Source organism: Triticum aestivum, chromosome 1A (assembly GCF_018294505.1).
Source record: "Triticum aestivum cultivar Chinese Spring chromosome 1A, IWGSC CS RefSeq v2.1, whole genome shotgun sequence".
Lineage (NCBI taxonomy): Eukaryota > Viridiplantae > Streptophyta > Magnoliopsida > Poales > Poaceae > Triticum > Triticum aestivum.
Window position 1 is genome coordinate 551,572,141 of NC_057794.1, and position 24,311 is coordinate 551,596,451.

The 24,311-nt window shown below is 45.0% G+C and overlaps 2 protein-coding genes across 3 annotated transcripts; both read left to right on the plus strand.

Annotated features, from left to right (window-relative positions):
* The first annotated feature begins 13,962 nt into the window (after positions 1–13,962).
* Positions 13,963–14,666, plus strand: LOC123180638 (non-specific lipid-transfer protein 2-like). Its single transcript, XM_044592726.1, has one exon. The coding sequence runs from the start codon at positions 14,051–14,053 to the stop codon at positions 14,342–14,344; it is 294 nt and encodes a 97-aa protein (XP_044448661.1). The 5' UTR covers positions 13,963–14,050; the 3' UTR covers positions 14,345–14,666.
* Positions 14,667–20,601: 5,935 nt separating this feature from the next.
* On the plus strand, positions 20,602–23,578 carry LOC123180646 (ATP-dependent DNA helicase DDM1). 2 transcript variants are annotated; one of them, XM_044592736.1, is made up of 5 exons: positions 20,602–20,761; positions 21,131–21,465; positions 21,536–21,722; positions 21,811–21,986; positions 22,685–23,578. In XM_044592736.1, the coding sequence occupies exons 2-5, from the start codon at positions 21,131–21,133 to the stop codon at positions 23,295–23,297; spliced, it is 1,311 nt and encodes a 436-aa protein (XP_044448671.1). In that variant the 5' UTR covers positions 20,602–20,761; the 3' UTR covers positions 23,298–23,578. The 2 variants fall into 2 exon arrangements, with proteins under 2 accessions (XP_044448671.1, XP_044448675.1); XM_044592740.1 differs by lacking the exon at positions 20,602–20,761 and adding an exon at positions 20,773–21,040.
* The last annotated feature ends 733 nt before the right edge of the window (positions 23,579–24,311 follow it).

The window sequence follows — 24,311 nt, forward strand, 5'->3', positions numbered from 1 at the left end:
ATATTTCAGACTTGTGTTTCATCAAGTAGATAGACTCATATCTGCTCAAATCATCTGTGAAGATCAGAAAATAATGATACCTGCCGTGAGCCTCAATATTCATCGGACCACATACATCAATATGTATGATTTCCAACAAATCTGTTGCTCGCTCCATTATTCCGGAGAACGGAGTCTTAGTCATCTTGCCCATGAGGCATGGTTCGCAAGCATCAACTGATTCATAATCAAGTGATTCCAAAAGCACATCAACATGGATTTTCTTCATGCGCTTTACACCAATATGACCTAAACGGCAGTGCCACAAATAAGTTGCACTATCATTATTAACTTTGCATCTTTTGGTTTCAATATTATGAAAATGTGTATCACCACGATCGAGATCCAACAAACCATTTTCATTGGGTGTATGACCATAGAAGGTTTTATTCATGTAAACAGAACAACAATTATTCTCTAACTTACATGAATAACCGTATTGCAATAAACATGATCCAATCATATTTATGCTCAACGCAAACACCAAATAACATTTATTTAGGTTCAACCCTAATCCCGAAAGTATAGGGAGTGTGCGATGATGATCATATCAATCTTGGAACCACTTCCAACACACATCGTCACTTCACCCTTAACTAGTCTCTGTTTATTTTGCAACTCCCATTTCGAGTTACTACTCTTAGCAACTGAACCAGTATAAAAAACCGAGGGGTTGCTATAAACACTAGTAAAGTACACATCAATAACATGTATATCAAATATAGCTTTGTTCACTTTGCCATCCTTCTTATCCACCAAACACTTGGGGTAGTTCCGCTTCTAGTGACCAGTCCCTTTGCAGTAGAAGCACTTAGTCTCAGGCTTAGGTCCAGACTTGGGTTTATTCATTAGAGCAGCAACTTGTTTGCCGTTCTTCTTGAAGTTCCCCTTCTTCCCTTTGCCCTTTCTCTTGAAACTAGTGGTCTTGTCAACCATCAACACTTGATGTTTTTCTTGATTTCTACCTTCGCCGATTTTTTCATCACGAAGAGCTTGGGAATCGTTTCCGTTATCCCTTGCATATTATAGTTCATCACGAAGTTCTACTCACTTGGTGATGGTGACTAGAGAATTCTGTCAATCACTATTTTATCTGGAAGATTAACTCCCACTTGATTCAAGCGATTGTAGTACCCAGACAATCTGAGCACATGCTCACTGCTTGAGCTATTCTCCTCCATCTTTTAGCTATAGAACTTGTTGGAGACTTCATATCTCTCAACTCGGGTATTTACTTGAAATATTAACTTCAACTCCTGGAACATCTCATATGGTCCATGACGTTCAAAACGTCTTTGAAGTCCCGACTCTAAGTTGTTAAGCATGGTGCACTAAACTATCAAGTAGTCATCATATTGAGCTAGCCAAACGTTCATAACGTTTGCATCTTCTCCTGCAATAGGTCAGTCACCTAACGGTGCATCAAGGACATAATTCTTCTGTGCAGCAATGAGGATAAACCTCAGATCTCGGACCCAGTCCGCATCATTGCTACTATCATCTTTCAACTTAGTTTTCTCTAGGAATACATATAAAACATAGGGAAGCAATAACGCGAGCTATTGATCTACAACATAGATATGCAAATACTATCAGGACTAAGTTCATGATAAATTAAAGTTCAATTAATCATATTACTTAAGAACTCCCACTTAGAAAGACATCCCTCTAATCTTCTAAGTGATCATGTGATCCAAATCAACTAAACCATAACCGATCATCACGTGAAATGGAGTAGTTTTCAATGGTGAACATCACTATGTTGATCATATCTACTATATGATTCACGTTCGACCTTTCGGTCTTAGTGTTCCGAGGCCATATCTGCATATGCTAGGCTCGTCAAGTTTAACCTGAGTATTCTGCGTGTGCAAAACTGGCTTGCACCCGTTGTAGATGGACGTAGAGCTTATCACACCCGATCATCATGTGGTGTCTGGGCACGACGAACTTTGGCAACGGTGCATACTCAGGGAGAACACTTTTATCTTGAAATTTAGTGAGAGATCATCTTATAATGCTATCGTCATAACTAAGCAAAGTAAGATGTATAAAAGATAAGCATCTCATGCAATCAAAATATGTGATATGATATGGCCATCATCATCTTGTGCCTTTGATCTCTATCTCCAAAGCATCGTCATGATCTCCATCTTCACCGGCATGACACCATGATCTCCATCATCTTGATCTATATCAATGTGTCGTCACATGGTCGTCTCGCCAACTATTGCTATCGCATAGCGATACAGTAAAGCAATTATTTGGCGCTTGCATCTTATGCAATAGAGAGACAATGATAAGGCTTTTGCCAGTTGCCGATAACTTCAACAAAACATGATCATCTCATACAAAAACTTATATCTCATCACGTCTTGACCATATCACATCACAAAATGCCTTGCAAAAACAAGTTAGACGTCCTCTACTTTGTTGTTACAAGTTTTACGTGGCTGCTACGGGCTTAGCAAGAACCGTTCTTACCTACGCATCAAAACCACAATGATAGTTTGTCAAGTTGGTGTTGTTTTAACCTTCGCAAGGACTGGACGTAGCCACGCTCGATTCAACTAAAGTTGGAGAAACTGACACCCTGAAAGATCGTGGATGTCGCCTAGAGGGGGGGGGGGTGAATAGGCGCTTTTAAAATAATTACGGTTTAGGCTTGAACAAATGCGGAATAAACCTAGCGGTTAATTTGTCAAGTACAAAACCTAAAACAACTAGGCTCACCTATGTGCACCAACAACTTATGCTAAGCAAGATAAACTACTAGGTGATAGCAATATATATGATAAGAAACAATATGGCTATCACAAAGTAAAGTGCATAAGTAAAGAGCTCGGGTAAGAGATAACCGAGGCACGCGGAGACGACGATGTATCCCGAAGTTCACACCCTTGCGGATGCTAATCTCCGTTTGGAGCGGTGTGGAGGCACAATGCTCCCCAAGAAGCCACTAGGGCCACCGTAATCTCCTCACGCCCTTGCACAATGCAAGATGCCGTGATTCCACTAAGGGACCCTTGAGGGCGGTCACCGAACCCGTACAAATGGCAACCCTTGGGGGCGGACACCGAACCCGTACACTTTGGCAACCCTTGGGGGCGGTCACCGGTACCCGTCAAATTGCTCGGGGCGATCTCCACAACCTAATTGGAGACCCCGACGCTTGCCCGGAGCTTTACACCATAATGATTGAGCTCCGAACAACACCAACCGTCTAGGGTGCCAAGGCACCCAAGAGGAACAAGCTCTAGGGTGCCCAAACACCCAAGAGTAATAAGCTTCTCAAACTTAACTTCCACGTATCACCATGGAGAACTCAAACCGATGCACCAAATGCAATGGCAAGGGCACATAGAGTGCCCAAGTCCTTCTCTCTCAAATCCCACCGAAGCAACTAATGGTAGGGAGGAAAATGAGAGGAAGAACAAGAAGGAGAACACCAAGAACTCCAAGATCTAGATCCAAGGGGTTCCCCTCACCTAGAGGAGAAAGTGATTGGTGGAAACGTGGATCTAGATCTCTTCTCTCTTTTCCCTCAAAAACTAGCAAGAATCCATGGAGGGATTGAGAGTTAGCAAGCTCGAAGAAGGTCAACAATGGGGGAAGAACGCGAGCTCAAAGGATAAGGTTCATTGGGGAAGAAGACCCCCTTTTATAGGTGGGGAAAAATCCAACCGTTATGCTCACAGCCCGCACAAAGCGGTACTACCGCTCCAAGGAGCGGTACTACCACTAGGGCGGAAGTACCCCTTTGAAAAACAACAGCGAGGAGGCAAAAGGCCAGTAGAACCACCGGAGCGGTACTACCGCTCGTCCTCACGGTATTACCGCTCGACCTCACGGTACTACCGCAAATGGTAGCGGTACTACTGCTTGCGAGCGGTACAAAAAAAATACTTCCGTGCCTACTTCTGCTGAGCAAAACACGAGATTTTGGTCCGGAGCGGTACTACCGCTTAGGAGCCGCGGTAGTACTGCTCTGGAGCGGTAGTAAAAAATTACATCCGCTCTAGCCACGGTAATACCGCTGCAACCTTTACAAAAAACAGCCATAACTTCTGCAAACGGACTCCGAATTCGACGAAACCAAGTTTGTTGGAAAGCTAGCGACAAGGGCTAACACAATCTTGATATTAATACCAATAAGAAGCAAATGAGAAAAGGCCCAAAATAAAATGGTGAGAACCCTTCCTCGAAAAAGACCGGAAAAACCTCCAACACCGAAAACATCATAGAAGACGCATGCAAACTCCGTTTTCGATGAACTCAAGCTTGTAATTAAGATGACCATAAGCTCTAAGACTCACAAAGAGAACCAAATAAGAACCAAGAAACATGATGCAAGGATGCAATGGTTTGAGCTCTCGACGAACGATACGATCAAGGTACTCACTTGAGAGCCCCCCTTGATAGTACGGCTATCGATCCTATAACCCGGTCTCCCAACTACCACCATGAGACCGGTAAAATAGAAAACCTATCAGGGGCAAACCTTTGCCTTGCACATGATCCACTTGAGCTAGATGATGACGATCTTGTCCTCCTCAAGATGGACCACCTTTCTTGATTGCGTTGGGTCGATGGAGACTAGATGATTGCTCCCCCATACTCCACTATGAGTGAGCCACTCTTCGGCACATCTTCACAAGTCCATTGACACCATAATGGATGGAAAGATTCAAGCACTTGATCTCTTCGTGATTCTCCACTTGAACTTGCACACGACAATCTTGATGAAGATCACCACTTGATGTCATCCTTCCCATGGGTTGTATGATATCATCCTCTTGACGCAAGCCCATGGACATGTACCTAACCCCACATAGACTCTCACATAGACCATGGGTTAGTACACAAAGTGCAACGGACAATGCTTACCATACCATGGGATCACTTGATCCCTCTCGGTACATCTTCTACTCTTTGTGAGTTGATCAACTTGATTCACTCTTGACTTAGTCTTGATCAACCTTGAATCTTTCCAACTCTCTTCGTTTGGATGATGTCTTGAAGGTAAACATGAATGATCACACAATCTTCTTCTTCAAGACATGCTTGCAATAAGCTCAACACTCACATGACCAATCTTTGGATAGTTCCTTAATAGCACCTTGGTCGACCCATAAACTCCTTGAAACCAACACATGGACTTCAAGAAATGTCTATGGAAAAATCCTTCAAATATAACTCAATGCAACCATTAGTCCATAGAGAATGTCATCAATTACCAAAACCACACATGGGGGCACCGCATGTCCTTTCACACCCGCTAGTCACCTGTGTGCATAGCACGGCGGTAAAACCAGTCTCGCGTAAGCGTACGCGTAATGTCGGTCTGTGCCGCTTCATCCAACAATACTGCCGAACCAAAGTATGACATGCTGGTAAGCAGTATGACTTATATCGCCCACAACTCACTTGTGTTCTACTCGTGCATATGACATCTACGCATAAAACCTAGGCTCGGATGCCACTGTTGGGGAACAGAGTAATTTCAAAAAAATTCCTACGCACACGCAAGATCATGGTGATGCATAGCAACGAGAGGGGAGAGTGTTGTCTATGTACCCTCGTAGACCAGAAGCGGAAGCGTTAGCACAACGCGGTTGATGTAGTCGTACGTCTTCACGGCCCGACCGATCAAGCACCGAAACTACGGCACCTCCGAGTTCTAGCACACGTTCAGCTCGATGACGATCCCCGAACTCCGATCCAGCAAAGTCTCGGGGATGAGTTCCGTCAGCACGACAGCGTGGTGACGATCTTGATGTTTTACCGTCGCAGGGCTTCACCTAAGCACCGCTACAATATTATCGAGGACTGTGGTGGAGGGGGGCACCGCACGCGGCTAAGAGATCAATGATCAATTGTTGTGTCTATGGGGTGCCCCCTGCCCCCGTATATAAAGGAGTGGAGGAGGGGCCGGCCAAGGAGGGTGGCGCGCCCTAGGGGGGAGTCCAACTCTCACAGGGAGTAGGACTCCCCTTTTTCCTATTAGGAGTAGGAGAGGGAAGGAAGAGGAAGGAAAGGGGGGCCGGCCCCCTTCCCAATTCGGATTGGGCTTGGGGGGGCGCCCTCTCCCTTGCTCCTTTCCCCTCCTTTCCACTAAGGCCTAATAAGGCCCATATACCTCCCGGGGGGTTCTGATAACATCCCGGTGATCCGGTATTGTCCCAATCTCACCCGGAACCTTTCCGGTGTCCAAATATAATCGTCCAATATATCGATCTTTATGTCTCGACCATTTCGAGACTCCTCGTCAAGTCCATGATCACATCCAGGACTCCGAACAACCTTCGGTACATCAAAATATATAAACTCATAATGAAACTGTCATCGTAACGTTAAGCGTGCGGACCCTACGGGTTCGAGAACAATGTAGACATGACCGAGACACGTCCCCGGTCAATAACCAATAGCGGAACCTGGATGCCCATATTGGCTCCTACATATTCTACGAAGATCTTTATCGGTCAGACCGCATAACAACATACGTTTGTTCCCTTTGTCATCGGTATGTTACTTGCCCGAGATTCGATCGTCGATATCTCAATACCTAGTTCAATCTCGTTACCGGCAAGTCTCTTTACTCGTTCTGTAATACATCATCTTGCAACTAACTTATTAGTTGCATTTCTTGCAAGGCTTAAGTGATGTGCATTACCGAGAGGGCCCAGAGATACCTCTCCGACAATCGGAGTGACAAATCCTAATCTCGAAATACGCCAACCCATCATGTACCTTTGAGACACCTGTAGAGCACCTTTATAATCACCCAGTTACGTTGTGACGTTTGGTAGCACACAAAGTGTTCCTCCGGTAAACGGGAGTTGCATAATCTCATAGTCATAGGAACATGTATAAGTCATGAAGAAAGCAATAGCAACATACTAAATGATCGGGTGCTAAGCTAATGGAATGGGTCATGTCAATCACATCATTCTTCTAATGATGTGATCCTGTTAATCAAATGACAACTCATGTCTATGGCTAGGAAACATAACCATCTTTGATCAACGAGCTAGTCAAGTAGAGGCATACTAGTGACACTCTGTTTGTCCATGTATTCACACATGTATTATGTTTCCGGTTAATACAATTCTAGCATGAATAATAAACATTTATCATGATATAAGGAAATAAATAATAACTTTATTATTGCCTCTAGGGCATATTTCCTTCACCATGGGCATGCCCACCTGCTTGCGAAAGTTAGGGTCAGTTCAAGCATGTAGAAAAATAGACCATGTTCAATGGAGGAAGTTCGAGTAGGCCAAAATGGTCTATTTGAGAGTCTGCTTTGTTCATGGCCTTGTATGACCAATTCAAAGTACCATGCCAAGTTGTTTGAGTTTCCGGCAATTCTTGCATTTTCTAGAGTTTTCTCGGTGAAAAGATGGTCGGACGTCACACAAACTTGCATACGGTGTCGGAATTCATTCAAACTTGGCATGGGTGCCTACCATGGGTATGCTCGCCTACTGGCAAAAGTTAGGTCATTTTATGCCTGTCCAAAAATAGACCATATTCAACGGAGAGTGTTTGGGTAGGCGAGAAGGGTCCGTTTGAGACCACATTGTTTTCGGCATCTGTCACATGACCCAAATTTATTCCGTGAGCTTATATGGTCAATTCAAGGCACCATGCCAAGTTGTTTGAGCTTCCGACAGATTTTGCATTTTCTGTTGTTTTCTCAGTGAAAAAAGGCCGATAAATTGCGCATGAATTTTTGACAAGTTTGAACACCTTTTCCAAAATTGGTAACAAATTTCCAACAATTGATGAAAATTTTGAACAAAAATTGGAAACAATGTACTATTTTAAGAAATTATCAACTTTTCGCACAAATATTTCTTAAATCTATGAACAATATATTCGAAAACGTGATTTCTTTTGAAATTCCAGAATATCTTTAAAATTCTAAAAATATTTGAAAACAAGAACATTTAGGGTATTCCAAAAGATCAGTTTTTAGAACAAGTTTAAAAAATAACAATAAAGTTTGAAAAGTAAAAATGAATTATCAAGAAAAGAGAATAAAAATAAAAATAGAGAAAAACTATTTAGGGGTTGGCCTAACTAGGTGACGGTGTCAATCGGGGGAAAACCCTATGACGCTTATTATTTCCCACATATGCAATCGTTACGAGTGAACATGGGTCAGCCCATTTTAATCTGTTTGTTGCCTCTGCAGATGCCGGTTTTGGGAACCTCTAGATAGTTCCAGGCCGGTTTTTACCAGTTTGGGAGCGTTTAAGAAGGTCCATGAATTGTTTTTTTCTTCATTTTCAAAATCGCAAAGCTCAAAGAAGTTCAACATATTTATTTTTTATTCGTATTTTTGAAGAAAGTTCAAAAATATCAAAAAATGGTGGCGTTTCAAAAACCTTCAGAGTGTCAAAATTGTTTGTGTTTTCAAAAGAAATTTGGAATTATAAAATCACATAGTTCTTAAAATACCGCGCAGTTAGTTAGCCAAGAAAGCTAGTTCATCATAGTGGTTCGGCTCGTTTGTCTGTTTGCTGGAGGTCCATGGTCGAATCCTGCCGTAGGCAAATTTTTTGTAGTAGTATTTTTCACTCTTTCACTACAAAACCACTTTAGAGATAGATCGTTGATGGGCCGGCCCAATTTACTGCGTTGTGTACGGTCGGGGTGATGTATTTTATAAAAGGACCATCCTATGCTTTTTTATAAAAGGGTATCGGCAGATTTGGTCCGTCAACGTGTTTAGGGGAGGTTGTACCGAAAAGACTTAAAATATCGCGTAAAAAAGCTACAAATACAACGAACCGGCCGCAATATGTCTCGAAGCTATTTTTTTTGGAAATCTCTTTTCAGTGGGCATGTGCATGGTTTATACGACTTGTTACTTTGATTTTTTGAGCGAGTGCGGCTTGTTATTATGAACGACTGATCCACGGACAATGCCGAGAAATTGTAAAAACTAGTAGAATGCCCGTGCGTTGCTACGGGCTATAATACATATAAATAAATAAAACAAATTAAGGTCGTCTTCAAGGTCAAAGCTCATTTCTTTCTCAAATGTCCGGGCGTATTCGGGCATTAAACGGGCGCCATGCAGGCTCTCAATAACCAACTGGATAGTCCGGGTTCCCCCAAATCCAGCCCATATGGGGATAAATGTGATTGCCCGGACTATATGTCATGTTATCTTGAACACGTAGTCCCAACACAAAAACCCCATCCCATGACGCACTCTTCCTTTTTCCTGCCGGACCCTCCCCTTCTCACTCATTTCCTGATGCAGTGGGGCATTTCTCGTTGGAGCCCTCTCCTCTAAAACCTGATGTGACCCAGCTCATCTTCACCATGGCGCCTTCTCTCCTTCAAACCGTACTTACCCGCGGAACGCCAAGGATGAGTCCCCCGCCAACCGCCTTGCTTTCCACCATGATCACCTCTCCATGTGTTTGTGTCTATTCACCACCGCCATCAGGGGGGAGGGGTGCTGCTGCTCATGACGCCCCCAAGCTAAGAAGAAGGATCTGATGTCTCTTGAATCATTGTCACATTGTACCATAACGTACAATGTCATGCATTGCGACGAAAAAAAATGGTGTTTGTTGTTGGGCATGCAATTGATACATACCCTGCCCGTTATTAACTCTTGAAGCAACCAAACCAATGCATTTACCCTTCTATCCTAACCAATCAATTGTACGTGTTGATGAAAAAAATATGAACCGCCCGCTCATGCAGTTTGCTACAGATGGCATCTCTAATGAAATGCAATTTGCCACATTTTTTAAAGTAGGGATATTATTCCACTTAGACAGTCGTAATTGATTCGACCAATCCCAATCCACATTCGGCTCACTCTCAACCCTCACTCTTATCATAAAGTACATTAACTCATGTTCTAAGTGAGCCAATGACCGGCAACATTGTGGCATGCTTGCAACATGGGACAAGGGCGACAATCATCCTCTTGTCTTAGTGCTACTACCTCCTGGTTCTATATTGGACTTACCCTTCATCCGGGCTCTACCATGATGGCACGACACTCATGTGTGGCCAGGGAAAAAGAAAACTATGAATAGAAATGTTCTTCCAAAGCATGAAAAATGTCAATGTTTCTCTCCTCTTTCCTCCCTCGCGCGCACATGCCTGATTTGTGATACAAATTTATGTACCCGTGAGAAGAGCAAGAAAAAATCCCCTCACTTTCTATCTCCTACACCAAAAACTGCCTTGATGTCACAAAATTTACCAATTCTACGCTCCAATAAACCCAATGAAAGAGAGGGCATATCATGTTGGAACCTTGAGTTTCCCTTCAACACAAGTTGGACCCGCCAGCTAAATACAACATTCAAAATGTTCGGAGTTATCAGGGAAAACCAGCTAAAACGTAATAAACAAAAATCTATACAAAGAGAAAATCTAAAGCGCACACCCAATGAACGAATCAAGCTCACATGACAACTTAATATAAGCTTATTGTAGCTATTCTAATATCTGAGAAGTGCAAACTGTAAACGCCATTGTCTACTGTACGAATTCTTAAGAATAAGAGTGATGTTACTATGCAAGATACAAACTTGACAGCGACAATGTACTATGGATGCAGGATGTTGTTTATGATTGATTGGTTAGGCTAACTTGTTAGAGGCCAAAAACAAAATAAAAAACCTGTTGGCTGGTTGTGATCCTCCATCGAACGGAACTATAAATAAAGCCGCCAACGCATCATCAAGAATTAAAGCCATGGCTCTTCTAGAAAAAAAATAGTGATGTATTGAAATATGTATTTGACGGATTGAAGGGAATCATAATTGGTCAACTCATTGTATCCTTCAATACCTAAGATGAAAAAGAAACACCCCAATATAATTACATATTCTCTGACCACCCTCTACACAAGTTCACAATGAGGAAAAATGATACATTCAATTCTGGACAATAGATTAAAAACCTGTTTGCTCTATGTATCAAGAAAAACCGCTGCTAGAGTTCAACAAGTAAAACATTGCTCAAGAACGGATGTGTGATTTATAATATTCTGAAGATTACGTGAAACAGAACCTTGCTGGAGCGACACTGTTCCACATACAAATGGAAATACCCACCTTAGATAATCTTTCTGTGAAACCATCCCATATCTTCTTATTAAATTCATATGTGCTGTCACCGAATTGGAATCCATGAACTCTCTCTAGTGTTGTAAGCCCACAAAAGAAGCATATATTCGAGTTTCAGAGAAAAAAAATAAGTTTGTACCCATAACGACATAAGTTGCAAGGACTATATTGAACATAGAAGCTTCCAAAAAAATTAACTAAAAAAGGGTATCCTCTAAATCTAGCATAGATGCATAACAACTGAAAGTAACAAACATACATGCGCCATAATTTTACTAATAACTACTTGCCTAGACATAATGGGAGTCGTTGACAAAGGAGGTGGATCCACATCCTGCTATGTATGAGAGGAGCATCAGCTATGAAATTTATCTTCGAGATACTTCCATCTTATACAAGCTAAAATTAACTTGTCAACACACCTTTGACTTGAATTAGCATGGCTCTTACAATACAGAGTGTTCACTATTTTTCTGAAACCTACCTTTCTGAATCAGAATCAACAATACAGAGTGATCACTATTGAGTACTGAACTACACATAGTTTGCAATTGACGAAAAGCTTCATCAAGTATATCTGTGTATGTAGAAGAGGCCAAGGAGAGTACTCTGGCGAGAGCGTACGTCATGGAGCGAGGCTCCAGTCCAACACTCCCAGCCCTCCCATGAGGATGCCCACCATACGTTGCAGTCCTGTAGCTTGTTAATTAAGTACAAAAACGAGAATCAATACCTAAGAGAAAAGTTGTTTTAGAGCTCGCATGCTCCTCAACTAAGTAGATGACTGGAATAATACCAATGGTACACAATCTGGGTGAAGCACAAGCCTTGCGCGTCCTCCACCATGCTCCTCCTTCTCCTCTAAGTCCAGAGCACCGGCCGGCCCCGTTTTCGTTCTGCCTAGGTATAGTCTGCCGAGGTGGCAGGCTAGCAGCAGCTTCGCGACAGCCTCCTCCGAGCTCCAGTGAACTGGCAACGTTGGTGCCAGCGCGCGGCGCAGTGGAGCTTGCCCCCGGCAGAGCTGATCTCCGAGTCCCACATGGCACCTTGGCAAATTACGATCTCGTGTCGCGTCGAAGAGGATGACCATGGTAGTGCACGGCCGGGTAGGGCATGGCGGGGACGACACGTCTGCCCAGGATGCGGTTTTGTCGGCTGGCGAGTAGCTGGTCGGAGGTGGCCGGCATCGACGAGAATGGCACGGTGCTGTCACGATCGGACCCGACTGTCGAATGGAAGGAACGCGCTGGCAAGGCGATCCGGCGCGTCCACGATGGCTGCACGAGGCAGCGCTACGCGCCCGTGGCCGGCAGTAGGTGCACCAACGAGTTCTGCTCTGCTTGCCCTACCATGTGCACGTTCAAAACTCACCCGACCATGTGCACATTCTCCGCCGCCGCCGCGTCTGCCTCGTCCAAAACAGCTTGGGGGAGAGACGAGGAGGATTTGAGGAGGCTGCGGAGGAAGGAAGCAAGATTTACGGGATAGGCGGACGAAGGGGTGGGGTTTCATTCGATCGATGGGAGGCGGGATCCAAAGCGTGAGGTTTTTAGGAAGGTGATCCCATATGAAACTTGTGATTGTCAAGCATGGCACGCGTGATTAGTGATTTGTTATGAAGAAATATATATTATTTTATTATGGAAGATTATCGAGAAAATGTCGTGTCTGTATTTTAGGAAGGTGATCCCACATATATGGTGTAATTTCTGAATTCTGAATTACTTATTGTTTACATAATTGAATTGAATCAACACCTATCAAAGGAACCATGAAACAAGATCTCTCCTTAATGGGGTTTGGTTTTTTAATGGGAGGAAGAAAAACCAATGAGAGAAGGTGGGACGAAGTAAAACCGGACGAAAAAAAGCCAGACAAAAAAAAACCAGACGAAAATGATGGAACTATTCAACCAACTCATCCATTAAAAGTAGAGATGATGACCCATGATCACGCCAGCCATGCTGCCTCTATGACCCTCCATGACTCACCAAAGTTTTCCTGGTTAATCGCCGCCCCAAATGATCACCGGGAGCACCGACGCGCATGCGCCGACTACGTGTAACTCATCCCTGCACATAGCCGAGACTTTCTCTTACTATCACCCACTGAGGGCCTGTTCGGCAACTCCCCAGCGCCAAGAAATCCTTAAATCTGGCTTCCCGATCTGGCTTCCAGCTTCCAGACGAAAATTAAGGATCAGGAAAACCGTTCGGCACTAGAACTCCCCGATCCAGTCGCTCGTGTTGGGCTTCTAGCGGCCTAGCCCATTAAGCTCATTTCTGGCCTGGTAGGGACGAACCGTTTCGTTTCTTTCATCGCACGAACCGTTTTCTTCCACTTCGCGGTGGCAGCTCTCTGTAAATAAAGTCAACTCCAGGATTTCCGATTCTGGGATCGCCGAAACCGCCGCTCCGGTTTTTTGTACGTAGACGCTGCTTTGATCCGGGAAGTCAGCTTCCTGGAGCCGGGCCGTTCGGGCCAGCTCTGCTCGCGGATTCGCGGAAGCTGGAAGCTGGCGAGCTCCCGAACAGGCCCTGAGATCTTGAAAAAAGAAAAGGCTTGTCCCCCGTTCACACGTCCGAATCGCAACACGTCGCCCTTTCGTACCGTTGGATGCGCCGGCCGGCACCCGCCGTCTCGATCATTGATCGCTACCGGAAGGAACCGTGTGTCCGCGGCGCCGCGCATGGCGTAGAGCACGCATGCTTGACGCTCCCGCATCGCACACCGTGTCGCGCGCTTCACCTACTACGTGCTGCACGGGGCCTATATATACACCTTCGATCGCTCTCCATTTTCCGCAGCACACTCGCACGAACACTTTGCATATCCTAGGAGCTCAGTCTGTCATCTACTAGCTGCTTCCTCTTTGCTTCTGAAGAACCCAAGCAGGTATGGCTGCCAAGGCGACCCTCGTCTGCTTCATGGTCATGGCCCTCGCGGCAGCGCTGCTGGCGGCGCCGGGCGCGGTGGAGGCGGCGACGTGCAGCCCGACGCAGCTGACCCCGTGCGCGCCGGCCATCATCGGGAACGCGGCGCCGAGCGCGGCGTGCTGCGGGAAGCTCAAGGCGCACCCGGCGAGCTGCCTGTGCAAGTACAAGAAGGACCCCAACCTGCAGCGCTACGTAAACTCCCCCAGCGGCAAGAAGGTCTTCACCGCGTGCAAGCTGCGCCTGCCAAGCTGCTGAGCGATCGACCCGTGAGCTCCATGCATCCATCTCCATCTCGTTTTGCACGTACGCTACGTGCGGTGTGGGAGTGTGGCATGGCATGGCTTTGTGATGTCACTTGAGGGCGTGAGGTAATAATAAATCGTACGAGAGTGTTATATTACGTATAAAGAGAGAGTGGAAATAAATCACGCTGATCGATCGATCGGTCATGTACTCTCTGTGGTATGGACCGAGTTGCCTCGACTTGTGTTATGTCAGTGTGAGTGTGACGATCATGTACTCTGTGTGGCACCATATGGTTGTACCAGCTATAAATATCCTGTTCTAATGTCTTGCATACTTTAGCCAAGCTGGGTGGCAGCCGATCCATTCGTCGTCGTTTTCGTCAAAATGGAAAATGAATCTGGAGAAAATGAGTGACGAACAAATCGAGCTGTCAGATAATATAATGCTCCCGTGTCCCTCGTTTGGGCAACACGGGCCAGAACAGAAGAAACCCAGGGGGAAGAGAACCCTAGCAGCCACCACCACGTTCAGAACAGAAGAAGGGATCCAAAGAACCATCGGAGATCTTCTTAGTTTTGATCATTTCATCTTCATCATCATCGCCCCCTTCACCTTTGTAAGAGGAATTTCAAGTTGCGAGAACAATTGTACTCTATTCAATCTCATTTGGATATCAAAACTATTTGAATTGTCCATTTCATCTTCTTGTGGATCTTCACGGTATTGTCTATATGGATTTCAAGGGTTCTATCTCTGGAGTGATTGATTTCTCTCTTATGATGCGTGAGTAATCCCCCATAGGCGTGGGAGATGTAGGTGAGTGGTAAGATTCATCTATGCCTATTCTATATGTCGTCATTTGTATTTGTAGTAGTATGATCTGTCTAGTATGTTGTTATACTGTGGTGAACCCTATATGTGTGTTCAATTTAAGGGCCCAGGCAACACGATCTCAAGACCTACGCAGGTAACACATATTGTTTGGGAAATCTGTGACCTCTGACGTGACAAGTGGAGATATCTATGAGGACCGAAGACAATATGAGATGACGGTGATCCGTTACACCTAATGCTTGGTTCCGGTCCAAGAACCTTAATTATGGAAAGGACCACTCTGTGGCAACGGTGAAGCAGGACCATAGAATGAAATATAATCCCGCGTAAAGGAGTTTCATAACCTTAGGGTGATCCGCCTAGAGAACACACATATCAAATACTATGAGTATAATGCAAGGTAACTGGTATACCATCGCACTGGCACACTTGATATATTCTTACCATGAACTGAATTCTCTCTGCGCCTAATCTCTTCATTGCAGAAAACACCGCTCTCAATTTCATTTACGTCATTTACTTATAAGAGTTTTTACCTTCGCTACTGTAAACCTCTTACCCTTGTTACTCTGGTTTATTCGTCTACTAGGACAGTAACACTTTATTGAAAAACTAGGACAGTAACAATATTTACAGAAGCTCAAGCAGTTACTTCACACAAGAACTATGACACCTTGTGTGTGACAGAAGCGCCACTATAAATACTTTCATCTACTCTTCGTTGGGACGATAACTAATTGAGATACTTCCACGAAAGTGCCACATAACCCCGTTTGGATTGCAGGCACCAATAAGCGCCATATTTCATCGGGCCCTCACATGAAGCTAGAGCAGGATAATGCATGGTACCGAGGCGAGACATTGCGGGCATGGCAAGGCATGCCAATGCGCTTGGAGGATGCCATGGATTGCGGCAACCGCACGCATGGTGACCATTCTCCAAGCAACGGGAGCATCGAAGCAAATCTCTTAGTAAGTCTCATGGTGCCCAGGAGTGAGGCATCTGCATCATGTACCGTGTAACCAAGCAAGGGATGGGACCAGGGAGCCATCGTCGGGGCTAGCCACGTCGAGAGGCATGGACTCCACTGGGGCAACACCTCTTGCCACCCCCACTCGCCGCCGCCAAACACCCCATGCCCGGCTGAGTGAAGGCCCGGGCCGAGTCCTTGGCAAAAATCGGCATCATAGGGGCCAACACCACTTCATCATGATCGTTGATGCCGTCGGCAGCGAGCGAGGCCCATAAGCCAATGACTCATCCTGCCCCTAGCCCAGACCCACCGTGAGCGCAAGCCAAAGGGTAGCCATCGACGAAGGGGAAGCGGCGCCATTCTGATCTGGGCATGGGGAGGCGGGGTGACGACCACGGGGGCCAAATCGCGGGCGGACGATGCTCGCGGCTTGAGGACCCAGCCTGAGGAGGCTTCGACAAGAAGAACAACTATGACATTAAGGGATGACAAAGTCGGAGAGGAGTCCATGACAACAGCTAGGGAGACCAGGAGATGTCGGGGCGGGGAAGATCTGAAGGAAATATGCCTTAGAGGCAATAATAAAGTTGTTATTTATATTTCCTTATATCATGATAAATGTTTATTATTCATGCTACAATTGTATTAACCGGAAACTTACATGTGTGAATACATAAACAAAACTGAGTGTCCCTAGTATGCCTCTACTTGACTAGCTCGTTAATCAAAGATGGTTAAGTTTCCTGACCATAGACATGTGTTGTCATTTGATGAACGGGATCACATCATTAGAGAATGATGTGATGGACAAGACCCATTGGTTAGCTTAGCATTATGATCGTTTAGTTTTATTGCTATTGCTTTCTTCATGACTTATACATATTCCTCTGACTATGAGATTATGTAACTCCCGAATACTGGAAGAACACCTTGTGTGCTATCAAACGTCACAACATAACTGGGTGATTATAAAAATGCTCTACACGTGTCTCCGAAGGTGTTTGTTGAGTTGGCATAGATCAAGATTAGGATTTGTCACTCCGTGTAACGGAGAGGTATCTCTGGGCCCTCTCGGTAATGCACATCACTATAAGCCTTGCAAGCAATGTGACTATTGAGTTAGTTGTGGAATGATGCATTACGGAACGAGTAAAGAGACTTGCCGGTAACAAGATTGAACTAGGTATGATGATACCGACGATCGAATCTCGGGCAAGTAACATACCGATGACAAAGGGAATGACGTATGTTGTTATGCGGTTTGACCGATGAAGATCTTCGTAAAATATGTAGGAACCAATATGAGCGTCCAGGTTCCGCTATTGGTTATTGAACGGAGATGTGTCTCGGTCATGTCTACATAGTTCTCAAACCCGTAGGGTCCGCACACTTAACGTTCGATGACTATTTGTATTATGAGTTGTGTTTTGGTGACCGAAGTTTGTTCAGAGTCCCGGATGAGATCACGGACATGACGAGGAGTCTCGAAATGGTCGAGAGGTAAAGATTGATATATTGGAAGGTTATATACTGACACCGGAATGGTTCCGAAGAGGTTCGAGGATTTTTCGGAGTACCGGGAGGTTACCGGAACCCCCCGGGAAAGTTAATGGGCCTCATGGGCCATAGTGGAGAGAGGGAGGAAGGCCACAATAGGTGGCGCATGCCTCCCCCCCTGCCCAATCCGAATTAGAAAAGGGGTGGGGGCACGGCCCCCCCTTTCCTTCTCCCTCTCCCCTCTTTCCCCTTTCCCCTCTCCGTTGGAAGGAAGGGGGCCGAATCCTACTAGGAATGGAGTCCTAGTAGGACTCCCCCCCTTGGTGCGCCTCCTCCTGGCCGGCCACCTCCTCCCCCTCTCCTTTATATACGGGGGCGGGGGGCACCCCAAAGGCACATCAATTGTTCTCTTAGCCATGTGCGGTGCCCCCTCCACAGTTTACTCCTCCGGTCATAGTGTCGTAGTGCTTAGGCAAAGCCCTGCGCGGATCACATCACCAACTCCGTCACCACGCCATCGTGCTGACGGAACTCTTCCTCGACCCTCTGCTGGATCAAGAGTTCGAGGGATGTCATCGAGCTGAACGTGTGCTGAACACGGAGGTGCCGTACGATCGGTACTTGGATCGGTTGGATCGTGAAGACGTTCGACTACATCAACCGCGTTAACCTAACGCTTCCGCTTTCGGTCTATGAGGGTACGTGGACACACTCTCCCCTCTCGTTGCTATGCATCTCCTAGATAGATCTTGTGTGAGGTTAGGAATTTTTTTAAAATTGCATGCTACGTTCCCCAACAGGATCATTCCAGCCGGGATGGCGGCAACAATGTATGGGGGGAGGGGAAGCTGAGCGATGGTGGTGAGCGCCCACGCATCACTTGCGAGGTCAGGAGAGCCTCATGCTTACCTGCGCGAGGACATCCTCTTGCTATTGGTTGCTCAAGGAACCGCCGAGGACCTCATCGGCCGTGGGAGGCTGAATGAGCGGAGGTAACCTCGCAGAAACTCGGAGTGATCGAGAGTCCAGTTGGGAGGGATGGAGAGAAGACACCGCGGGGCTTCCGGATCCAGGCTGTATGGAGGTAGTCGAGGCCGGAGGGAGGAGATCGGGCCGGTGGCGCCTCGCGCACGCCTGACACGCCCCTCCTTGCAAGAGCTATTTTGACATATTGTAGCTTGTGGCTTTTTTTGCGAAATTTGTAGCATGTTGCTGCACTAATGAAACAGGATGAAAACCTCATTTGAAGGTTTTTCAAAATTCTAACAAAAATATGTTATGTTGGAAACGTGAGGTTATATAAAATATGTGAAATTTGATATTGAGACCCATATTTATTTGCATTTTTATGCCTCCCAACGAATTTGATTTTGAACATGAAACTTTACAAGTTTGTAAAACACCATCTCTTCAACATACCGTATTTTTTTTTCCAAAATTTTAATATTCTTGGTAACATACTTTTCACTTGATTTTAGTTGGTCTCCATCGTAACTTGGATTTCACCTGATTTTATTTGTCGTTTTTTGAAAGATCTAGCTTTTGCCGGTTTCACTGATTTAGCAGAAAGCATGCCGAAAACAAGTGATGATCAAGTGATCATGGATAGTACATGGAAAAAATGAAAGAGGAAAAGAAAAAAACAACTACTAAGCCTCTATCTCGTAGGCAGATCCCCAAAAAGCGGCTCTAAATTCTTTGCACCCGCGAGCTTCCACTGCTCAATGTTTCTTCTAATTGCTGAAATGACAACCAACATGTTTGGGATCTTTTCCCTGAAAACACACTCATTTCTTTCCTTCCGTATTTCCCAGGCGATCATCAGGATCATGGTCCTAATGCCCTTATTGTCCGAGTGAGAGGCCCTTCTGACAATGGATATCGAAGCTTTTGTGGGGCTAGAGTGATCCCTTCCAGATGGGAGCAGAGAAGAGCAGCCAATACAGGTCGCAACCTCCTGCCAAATCCTCAAGGAGAAGGGATGGCTCCATAGCAAGTGCATCGAGCACTCGAAGTTTCCAAGGCACGCTGACCAGAAATAACCATTGGGGGAACCTCTCCTCTGAAGCCGGTCATTGCACCATAGCCGCTCATGGTGCAAAAGCCAGGTGGAAATTTTGATTTTACCTGGCGCCCAAGAGCCTTCCAGATCAAAGATTTCATACCAGCTGGCACGGCCACTTCAAATTGCATTTGATAAGCTGAGCTCCCTCGCGAAGGACAAGGACGATGAGTGGCGGCGCGTCCACGAGTAGCAGAAGAAGAAGTACATCGACCTCGTCAACTCCGACGAGGAGGACTGGCCGACGACTGAGCCCCTCCACTGCGTTGGCCTCGTCGCCGCGGGCTTGTCCATTTTGGTAGCCGCCGCGAGCCCGCAGACCCCCCCCCCCTCTTCTAGTAGTAGAATGTACTCCCTCTGTCCCACAATATAACAGCGTTTTTTACACTACGCCAGTGTAAAACAAAACGCTCTTATATTATGGGACGGAGAGAATAGTATATATGTAGTATGTATGATCTATGTAGTATGTTGTGATGAACTATGAATAATCAATGTGGTTGCAATTTCTCCCGCGAAAGCTTTTTTAAAATTATACAATTTCATATACAGGGTCTATTCTGCAGCGCACGATTTTGCCCCGCAAAATAGATCTTCCTCGAACTATAAATGCGTTATGCGGGTCGATATTATACAGGGTCTGCTAGAGTTGCTCTTATCGAGGAATTCCCTGATCGATGTCTTCGAACTCGGAGAGTCTAAGGGAAAACAGAATTCGGTCTCCCTTAAGGGGGAAACATAGAATTGTCCAACTGAAGCACCACATCTGGACGACTTGTAAAAAAAATACTTGTTTTTTTCATGGACTGTCATGGGCTCAAATTTAAGGGTCAGTTATAGTACGCACGGGCCTATGCTCCAGTTAATGGGAAAGGCCCAAAGCATTGGCTGGAGAGCGAGCGAGGGGGGAAGGCGCGCAAATTCTCTCGTTCTCCCGCCTGAAACTCCCTCTCTTTTTTCGACCACCCACCGATTCCCCATCGGCCGCCCCTCTTTTTTCCGTCTCGTAGTTTCTCCAGCGATTATTTCGCTCACCGCAAACGGACATCAAAATTCAAGGTATGGTCTTCGCAGCCTGGATTTATCGGAATAGATACCAGAAATTTCGTCGGGATCTTTGTTGAAGAAACCATGTGTAGATCCTTGCCCATCCAGTTCAATTTGTGCTAGATTTCCTTTCCTGTACCCAACGTGTTCAGATCTGCTAGTGTGCTCGTCGGGTATACAATTTTTAGCCCTTCTTCAGTTCTTCTGTGGTATGGTATGGGGATGGTCGCTGATTCATGAGCTGATTTATTGGGGGGAAAAGGCCCGTGGTTAGATCTCTAGACGGACGAGGTTATTTCGCCTTTTCTTGGTGCGATTTGTTGTATTTTTGTAGCTTCTTGAATTCCTCTGACAATTTTTATCCCCTTTTTGTCTGTGAAGATGGCAGAATCTGCAGCACTTGCTTCTGATCCTAAGAGGCTAATCAGAAAGTTGGATGGGATCCTGGCACTGACAGAGCAAATCCCTACAAGATCTACCGCTGACTACGCTACCCTGACAGAAGAAGAGATATGGGACGAGTGTCTCGAGTGGCTAACATCGATGTGGCCGCATCGGCTAAATGTTATACTAGGGGATCAAATGGGAGCTGGGGGTGTAATCCCAACACTTGTGTTTCTTGACCGTCTCAAAGAGAATGGCCAGCATGGTCCATACCTGATAGTTTCTTCTCTGGACAAGGACAACGGCATTGGAGACTGGTTGAGACAGATAAGGTAAAGTTTCTAAGTTTACACTGCATTTCACTGTTAGTTCATATCTTACATGGGGATTACATGGTTTCAGGCTTTTTCCATCTATGAAGGAACTGCTTTACTTTGGAAACCAACAGGGTCGCGCAACAATGAGGAAACAGTTTGCGCGCAAAGCTGTTGGCCCTGATTTCCCGATCATACTGACCACATATAATATGGTCATGGTAGAAAAGCAATGGCTTGCTCAGTATGACTGGAAATATGTTGTTGTCGACGAGGTGATGGAAAAACACTTATATCAATAATAATCATTTTATCCCTTATCCCTTTTGTATTTACATGTCATTTCCATGCTTCTTTTTCCAGGGCTATCAACTCAAGAAAAGAGAACACGAAGTATTGGAGGCGGTAAAGCGCCAGCCAATGGATCATAAGCTCCTTTTGATAAGGGAGCCTTTCCAAAATAACCTAGCAGAGCTGTGGTCGCTATTGAACTTTGCTCTGCTTAATGCATTCTCATCTCGTGAGGAATTTGATTCGTGGTATGATTTGCTATTTAACACTCAAAGTCCTTCAAAGTTATGAACAGTCTATATATGCTATTCTATATCTCATTCATGTTCTTCATGAGCTAGAAGCACTCCCTGTGCCCAAATTGCTGTTGTGATGCTAAACTGCATTTCTTGATTATACTTACAGTTACCTGAATTTTCTGATGGAATGTTACCTATCTTCCAGAATCGTTTACTGCGCATGGCATTGGCCTTATAACTGTTATATTGGTATATGAATTTAATAGAATTGACATGCCGATTGTTGTTCCAGCCCAAACATCTATCAGGATTTGTAAAGGTAGAATGGTCCTAAGAAGCACATAATGTGATCAGAACATTGTAAACGTATCTGTTAAACTAGGGGAAAACAAATTTTCTTACTATCAGTTATCTGCCATAAGCTCATAATTGCAGTGATTTTTCTATTTAAATACTACTCTTGGAACATATTCTTCTGCAGTTGTATGTAAAAACTACAGTGCTGCTACTAAATTGTCTATCAAATATTATCATATATTTAATACTTTGTATTTTGTTTAACTGTATTATATATTTTTATGTTATGTTTGCTGAGAAACATACTTACAAATCAAGTAAGATTCATATATTTCTAACAATTAAGCTACTTGTTAAATATTCTGTGTATTACTTTTTTTGGCCTCGGCTGACAACCACCTACTTTAAAGGTTTGATAAATCTGGGAAAGAAGGTGAGGAACAACAAATTGAAGAGGAAAGAAGGGCCCTTCTTTCGAAGCTTCATGCCATTTTGCGCCCATTCCTTCTAAGGGACATGAAGGGGGCTGTCCAAAACAGGGTTCCACAAAACAAAGGTGCCACATGCTACAAGACTAAAGTTGTTCAGAACTCGGATGCAATTAGCATCACATGCTCCGGTGACAACGCGACAAAAGAAGGCGCAAAGACTGATGGTGAGAGTTGTCAAGAAGTATCAGCAGAGGTTGTTGGTGAAACTGATGGTGAAGGTAGTCCTAACACGCAAATCGGTCAATTGGGCCTGGAAGTGGAAGTTAATAAGGTCATTAAGAGGCCGAGAACAAACGATGCACCTATCTCACCAGTAGGCGAAAGCAATCCAGCTGTGCATGTGCAAGTGCCAAATTCAAGTTCCCCTGAAATAATCTTCGAGGCACTCAAAAACATACCTGACTTAGCCCGTAGCGATATTCTGAGAGCCTACAGTGCTCTTACCCGTGATGATCGCCGATTTGAGTCTCTCATGGCACTCCCGATGGACATGAGAAAGGATTGGCTGCTCATGGAGATTGGAAACAACTAGTGCTTGCTCTGTCGCTCCAGCAGTATGAATGCGCCTGCATGTTTAGATGTTATCTGATGGAATTCATGCTCCTGATGCTCCCTCCCTGATTAGTTAAGTCTCACTTAGTGTTGGAACCATGTGATGCCTGCCATGGCCCAGGAGCAATGCTGTATATATGCAGTTATTCATATGATATCCTTAACTAGTACTAGTATGAAGTCTCCTTTCTCAACTGCAGTGCCATTTACTTGTGACTCCTGAGAACATGCATTTGATACTGAGTGTTAAATTGTCGCAAAGAATTAAATCAGATGCATTTACTTGTTTCTGCTAGTATAGGTGAACCATGCAGGTTATTTCCTGCTCCTACTTTGTTGAACTTTAGTTTTGGCGCTTCTCCAAGACTCGGACTCTCGGGCTTAACACTGACGAAACTCGCGAATCTACAGTGTTTCCTTAGCTAGGAGCACAATCTGAAACACTAGAATGATGGTCTACCGTGGACTCGTGAATTTAATTACTCGAGGTTCACCGACGAATATCCGCGGGCGTAGCTAGTCGATAGGTGGCAAAGTCAGTCTGGTGATCCATATGCATCATCTGCACATAGGATCCGGGGATCTGAATGTCCCGCTCCACTTGGCAAAGAAAAGAATCGTCTTCCCTTCTTAGATTAGACGAGGAAACGTGCTTAGTATTTCCATGAAAGTCGTTCGATGATGTCAACAACTGTCGAAAGGGAAATGGACATGGACAGGCAGCCGTCACCTTTGGCCTTTAATTGGGTCATATGACATCGTGGGCCTACCTGACAGGGATTCTTTCCTTAGTGGTGCGCCGTTAGTAAAGCTTGTTTGGTCTATGGGCTTCCATCTCAACGCAGCAATTTTATTGCAACCCATAAGCTTGAAAAAGCAATGGCCAAGAAGTCGTTAATGTAGACCACAAGATGTCGGCAGTCACGATCGAGAAAGATCGCTATCCTAAAGAGTTGGTAACGAGGATGGCCAGAAGATAAACCTAACTATGGCC